General features: G+C 40.7%; 1 protein-coding gene across 3 annotated transcripts in view; it reads right to left on the bottom strand.

Moving 5' to 3' along the window:
* The window catches only part of runx3 (RUNX family transcription factor 3), a 48,691-nt gene that overhangs the window by 29,136 nt on the left and 12,225 nt on the right, over nt 1-7,330 (bottom strand). For all 3 annotated transcript variants that reach the window (XM_032499786.1, XM_032499784.1, XM_032499785.1), the window contains 2 exons: nt 1,021-1,262; nt 90-246 (listed from right to left, as the gene is read on the bottom strand). In XM_032499786.1, coding sequence (XP_032355677.1) covers nt 90-246; nt 1,021-1,262 — 399 coding nt within the window. The remainder of the gene's footprint in view (nt 1-89; nt 247-1,020; nt 1,263-7,330) is intronic.

The raw sequence follows: 7,330 nt of genomic DNA on the forward strand, positions 1-7,330 counted from the left end.
GTGTGTGTGTGTGTGTGTGTGTGTGTGTGTGTGTGTGTGTGTGTGTGTGAGCACGCACAGAGAGAGAGAGATAGAAAAGTTCAGCTCACCTCGTCCGCTCCTGCCCACGAAGCGCAGATCGTTAAAGCGAGCCACCTGGTTCTTCATCACGGCAGAGGCGTTCCTCAGCTCGGCCGAGTAATTCTCGTCGTTGCCGGCCATCACAGTGACCAGAGTCCCATCGGGGACATCACCGAGAGCCACGACCTGCACAGTAGAAAGCCGGCGGTCACTCTGGGTCACCAAACCAAAAGTACACAATGCGCGCGTAAAACCGCATTCGACTCCCATAATATTAAGCAAGAATATCTTTACAATGTCACCAGCCTCTCGGCAATAAAACATCACAGAAATAATAAAGCTGGGAGATTTCATTAAGTAGACACCGTACAATGTAGATTAATGACATTTAAATGTAGATTATATTATAAAAATGTATGGCATGCGTTTCATTCCTCTAATGTTGTTAATTTCTTGTCCTTATGTTCACGGATCTGATCCAAATTCACGATTTAGACAATGTCGGGCTTTATATTGACACAAGCCACACATATTTACCTATGAGGCGTCAGAATCATATATTAAACAGAAAAAATAACAATAAAATAATGGAGCCGTGGATCTATTTGCTCAGACGTCTTGTAATTTCAGATCTCTCATCTGTAATATTTTCTGGCCCTACTACGGATGTTATTTTTCTGGATGGAGCCGTTTAAAACCAATTAAACCAGAGCTGTTTTTAATAATGTAATACCCTACACAAATAAAATGCATAAACCAAAAAGCACAACTTTCAGAGCCCACTCTTTTTTTAAATAAGTGCATTTAAGTAACACCACATACAATGTATCAGGTTGGTTTTCAATCAGTTTTAAAAACAATATATTTTCTCATGCAACTTCCCACACTTAGAAAACCCCAGTGTGCGTAATTAAAATTAAAATTAAAATTAAATTAAAAAAGAGAAGCCATGTGTCTTGCCTTGAAAGCCACGGGGAGCGTCTTGTTGCACCTCCAGTGAGACGGGAGGACGGAACAGAGGAAGTTGGGGCTGTCGGTCCTGACCAGCTCGCCAGCGTGGTCCGCCAGGACGTCCACCACGTTCCGAGAGTCCGCTCTCGACCTGAGGGGCCCCGGGGTGGCCATGGCCCCGTTGCCGTCTCCAAGCTTACTGCAGGGGAAGGACGTGGAGGGCGGCGTGAACCGTCTGGTGGTGGGCGGCTCTACGGGAATATGCATTACAACAGCTTGGGTCAGTGCCACCTGACTGGGTTGTAACACAAGAGCAGGACTCTTTGGGAGAAAAACTGTCTTTTTGAAATTTGTTTTCCTCCAGACGCTGATGGTCTCGTGAGTCCACTGTGGGAGCGCAAAGGATGGAGGCGAGAGCGCACTAAAGTCTGAGTGAAGAGAGCCTCGCTACCTTAACAGAATAATAAACTCTGATGACTGTGTTCTAGATCATCTACACAGGATGTGTCAGCCTGAGGTGCATCAGGGTTACTCTGTTTTTTACTAACTTTAACAAAACACGTACAAACAAAGTCTCGGAAGTCTCTCACAATGCTGAACTTGTCTTATAACTTGGTGGTCACTTTCAGCCGCGTGTAGGCTAGACACGATATCAACACCACAACCGACTTGAGCTCTCACTTTGAAATCTCAAATGAGTCAATGAAGCTTCTAAATAAGTGATTGCCGATCAGTGCAAATCTGTCGGCCGTAATCAGGTAATCCAGCCGTGATGCAGAAAGTTAGACAATCCAGCTGACTGGGTTTCTCGGTTTAAGATGTTAAAACAATGATCTCGACTAAACAGCCAAACTGACGCCTCGCCAGATCTCAACAGACTCTGCTGGTGGGAAAAAAAACGTAAATCTAAATGTCTCAGACCCAAATATCTACAGCCAAACTACTGTAGTACGTCAGTGTCCTTTTCTTGCGTAAAAGTTCTTGCAACTTTATCCTCGTTGGATCTTCCCCGCCACAAAGGACAGCGTTATTCTGGTACAAGAGGAACTGTTCCGTCGCTCCAGCTGAATTTCCTTTAAAGTTATCCTTTAGCGCAGCAGGGTTATAGGGCGCAAGAAGGAGCCGTAAGGCTGAGCGGAGTGCAGAGTGCCGCGATATTATTTTACCCGAGTCATTTTAGTGTTTAGTGGTTGGGAGTGTGGAGATGATTTCCACCAATGAATCCGCTGGGTTGGGCTTTCACCAGACCAATCAAACTCTCCGCAGCTCCTTCTTGAGCCCTTTACTGTTGTCACACACGAGCTGAATCATTGATACATATCTGTGTTTTTCTCTCAGCTTGTGTTTTTATACAGCATATAGTCAGACGTTGAATAAGTGACAGCATGAGTTAAACGAAGAGACGTAGGCCTATTGTTTTCACAGAGCTGCATGAAAAATGAATCATTTGGACATTTTAAATTATAGCCAGTAACCATAAGCACCGTTGGCATTAGATGAAGAAACTCTAAATGTGTGAGAATGCAATGGGATTTAAACATGTTAAATAATTGATTCTGATTCAGTGCAAAGCAGCCTCTGTGTTAGATCAGTCTTACATGGAGTCGGTTTAATTAATGAAATAACATAAACTGAAATATCTGCACCTTTTAACTGTGTCAATGGTTTAGTTGTTTGTGATTTATATAAAGAAGGATTTAGATTGCTGAGGCCTGTGGTTTTACTTTCATTAACTCATTTAGAAAAGCTATTATATCTGGCAGGTTTACACCTCCTCTCCAGGTTAATAACATTTCATAAAGTGAAATTATGAGTGCAGACAGATCTGTATCATTTTAATTGGCTGAAATGAATTAATGACAGAATTAAAGCAAACAGGCAAATGTGTTTCTTCCACATCAAAAGGTGTGTGTGCGTGTGTGTGTGTGTGTTTTGTGCGCGCGCGCGCACGCGCACCAGAGACTGAATTCATTAGAACCCTGAAATGTTGATGGTTATATACATCAAATGACGGCACACCCTGCAAACCCTCCGCCATGCTGCTTTCTGACACTAGTTGGCGCGTTTGCCTTTTCAATCTCTGTCAGGCAGCTTAGGCAGTCTGAGGCAGACATTTCACATCTGCAGAAGAAAGGAAACTTTTATCTGTGCTCTGAGATAGTCAGGAGTCTGAATTAATTTAAACCAAATCAGATAAACGAACTCCGTTTGTGAGGTGTTTTGCTCGTTGAAAGAAGCACCGGTGGATTTTCTTTATAGCATCTCTGTTTGAGTTTTTGAATCACAATCATCTTTATTATTGTGGAGAAATTAAATTACTATAAAAGCACTGGCATTTATTTGTTAAATTAGCGCGCACCGAAGCCACATGCTGGATTGGAGTCAAAATGTCTCTAAATACAACATTTAGAGAATGTAGGCTACTGCTTCATTGTTTTATCTCTTTTACTGTAAACGCATCAGCAGATGATCAAACATCGCTATAAACACTGGATACACGTTTCCCTTCTTGGGTCTACAGACCCAACAGAGGATAGGAAACATTATTCTGACAGATTTTGCGATTTGACTGGTGCAGAAATTATTTTATATATTAGGCCTACTGACAGTGTTAAGACAATATTAAAATGGACCAAAAAACGATACAATAATAATGACTTGATTTCATTCACTCATACAAGAAATTGCCAATGAAATAAATATTGCACAAGCCATGTACATTTTCGTTGAAGCGCATTTAAAAAAGGCGTTCAATCAATCGATGTTTTTATTTTAATAATAAAACTATTTATTTGCGTGCGCGCCTCTGCGTGCGTGCGGCGGTTTTTAAGTTGTTTACTTGCATGAGAATAAATAAAGGGCAGTTAAGTGGCGTGAAGAGTCATCGGAGTGGCTTCACATTTCCCCTTATTTTCTCTCCATCAAACTAAATCGGAGTCAGAGAGAGTGATGCAGAGGACTGATTTAAAATGGAAAAACATAACCTAGACAATTCATAATTACAGAAATGTCCAAATAATGCTCAGATATTAGTGCTGTTTATGTGGGATCAAACGGGACCAAGACTTCACACTATCAGTGGGGGTTTGTCAATGCTCCATGCACTTAGGCCTGTATTGGAAAAGCAGCACACACTACTTTTGTAAATCAAATCTACATGCAACACCTTGCTAAATATGTCTTGTTTTTAAGAACATATATAAATAAATGTGCTTTTTGGGGTGGTCACAGAGATATTAACCATTAAGCTTGTCTAACACTCTGACACCTTGTTTTGTGGTTGCTTTTTATTTTGGTGATCTAGGACAGTGGTTGGGTGCTGTGGTGACTCATAAAAAAAAAAAATGTAACCATTTCACTCACTAGCAGTTATCCCAAAAATCATGATGATAAAGCCATTATCATCAACGACAGAAAGATTCTTTTATATGCATCCCAGGGAAAGACCTAACGATCTGTGGCCTAATGTGTTTTGACTTTGATGTTTTGGAGTTGAAAATGTAGGGGGACCCCAAATCACACAAGCCCATTCCACTCACATCACTCCATAAAACAACAGCGGCTAAATCCTCATAGTCAGAACTAGAAAAAAATCCCTTCTGATCAGATCGCCTGTCATGAGGCCTCTATTTTCAGTACAGCTCGACTGGCACAATGATAATGCTTGTGATATTTTAGTCGTCCTCCTGCCCTAGTTCATTATTAATATGTGACCACACGCCCCAGCTATACCCTCCTCAGCTGTAATGTGTGCTCCGGGCGCCTGTCACATTTAGACCTCCACATTTCAACATGCAGTTTCTACTGTTTCAGCCGCACAGGCACGGAGGACGGAGCCCGCCGTGGCCCTGAGCGATTTTTAATGATCCGGCGTGGGTTGAACCTGAAATCAAGACAGAACTTGTGGAGGATATGTGAAACCCGGGGACCCACCTCAAATGGGCCTCAGCATATAGGATTCTTACCATTGAAGGTTAAAAAAAAAAAGCATCCTTCAGATCTAAATTGAGATATCAAATCATTGTTTACTGGTAGTTACTCTGTGAGAACTTGTGGTCGAGAGATTACCTTCATCCCTATATTCCTGACATGAATCTTAATGTATGGGCTGGGTTCCCTGTAGTATTAGAAAATGGTTTGTTGGCTACATAAACACCACGAAGCAGCGACACAGTCAAATGCTTCTAAATGGTATCTGAACAATAAGTTTTAAAATTAAGTTTAACTAATGCTTCCATGGAGTTCTTACAAAAAGGCACATTCTCTTCTGTGTGTACAAAACCAAACGAAGCCCCATTTACTTTAGGTTTTATGTGTAATGAGTCACATTGTAATGACTAATACGAGGATGATCCTTATTAGCAGAGAAAGCAGTGGAAGCCTTTGGGGGTGTGTGAACTTATACCTGAATCTAAATGCCACCCACACTGCTTTCAATGCCACTTAAAAGTCACTTTGAAATGGGGACAGTCGCCGATACGTGGAGAACCAACCCTTTAAAGTTTTTCATCTTATTTATTTATTTTTTTTACTAAATATGATCTATTAGCCTGTGTAAAATCCCGGGCTATTTTCAGACATGCACACATAAGCCTTGGGATGGGTAGCTATTCATTTGGAAAAGGGCGCTATGGGGGCAATTAGAAATAGTTTGAGGTTCGGCGATGACATAAGACAAAGATTTCTATCTTTAGAGGAGCTGTGGCGGTCACACATTTCTGTACATTCACAAATTACAGGGCAAGCTTTGGCCCTCAACCCACCGAATGCATTCCTTCCGAAAAGTGTCTGCTCGAATTTCAGCCAGGGGTTTCTGCTCAGTGGAAATATGAGTGTTCTGAATGGACGACTTCTATGAAATGGAGTTTTATTCCTCTCGGATTAAATTAGCTCTACTTTTGGGCTTGGGGTGTTTTTTTGTATGAATGATGAATTCTGTGGTGGCTATGGAATGCCTGGCTTGTTTACCCTTCCCTCCTCTTTTTTTTTTGAGACATAGCTCGCTATGAAATAGATTTTTTCTTTGCTTGATATGACAAGAGTGTCTGTGATTAGACTTCCAGCATGATGTAAGTCACCAAAGCCATTTGTGCCAGTCCCCTCAAAGCCAAATCAACTCCAAAGCACTGGAGTGTTTATATACACAAGTATATGGAGAAACTTTTAAACAACAGTGAGTGGGTAGAAACTGTTTGGGTTTTGGGCTCTTGCTGCTCTGATGGCTGATTCTCTCTCAAATTTTGATTACATAATGTGTCAGCACATCACAATTGGTGGTCATTTTTGTCCATTTTGATGTTCAGACAAGAAAATAGGAAACACATTGAACAATTTTGATCATATAAATTTGTATGTTATTTTTTCTCCACCAGGGCCGTCTGTGTTAGTTTTAATGATCACTGGAATGCATGTGTGTATTCAAACTTTGTTTTAGGTCTTAATGACTCTAAAACGCTTTATTTTTATTAAAATTGCTGTAGTTTTCTTACATAATTTGCCCCTTGTAGTGCTTTATATATCCAGTAACTCATAAGTGTCAGGCCCCAATTCCGGATCTTTGAAGGCGTTTTGAGTATATATTATCCTAAATATGATAAAGAGTATGGTGACATTTCCAAACCCAGCAGCTAATTACTATGTGAGTGTGATGAGCTGAGATGCAGCAGTCACCAGAGGAGACAATGAGCCCATTCATCTCATGCATCTTTAATATTCTGCTTACATTTTATAATAGGTGCCGAGCGGAGCCAAGGGCTTATAAAAGCCCTTTGAATCAATTGTGCAGCATAATGGCTGTTGGGGGACAACACCAACTACATTTTTATATCTGTCTGCTGAATGTAAATGGACTTCTTAAAGACTGCATTTATTTTCAAACATACCAAGCATGTGTTTGTCTATCTGACACTTAATTTCATATTGAATACATTATGGGATGAGTTGGATAGCGCTCCCGCTATGATCCTCTAGAGCATTTGCGGAAAGTAACTAAATACATTTAACTCCATTTCTATTTTATGCAACTTGACTTCTACTTCAGTACATTTCTGGGGGAAATAGTGTACGTTTCACTTTAACGTTAAGATTTTATATTTAGAAAAAAAAGAATGATAAACCTATAAAATGTAAAACACATTTTTAACGGATGGACTTGAGGTTTAAAATCTTGTTGTTTTGTGACCCCTTACAAAAAAAACAACAGTGTCAATGACTTCAGATATCAATGAGTTGTATCAATAAGTTGTATCAATGAGTTGTAGCTATCTCACAATCCCTTCGATCTTGTGATCCCCCCCCCCTCCATTTCAGGAGGGGGGGG

Source organism: Etheostoma spectabile, chromosome 20 (genome assembly GCF_008692095.1).
Source record: "Etheostoma spectabile isolate EspeVRDwgs_2016 chromosome 20, UIUC_Espe_1.0, whole genome shotgun sequence".
NCBI lineage: Eukaryota > Metazoa > Chordata > Actinopteri > Perciformes > Percidae > Etheostoma > Etheostoma spectabile.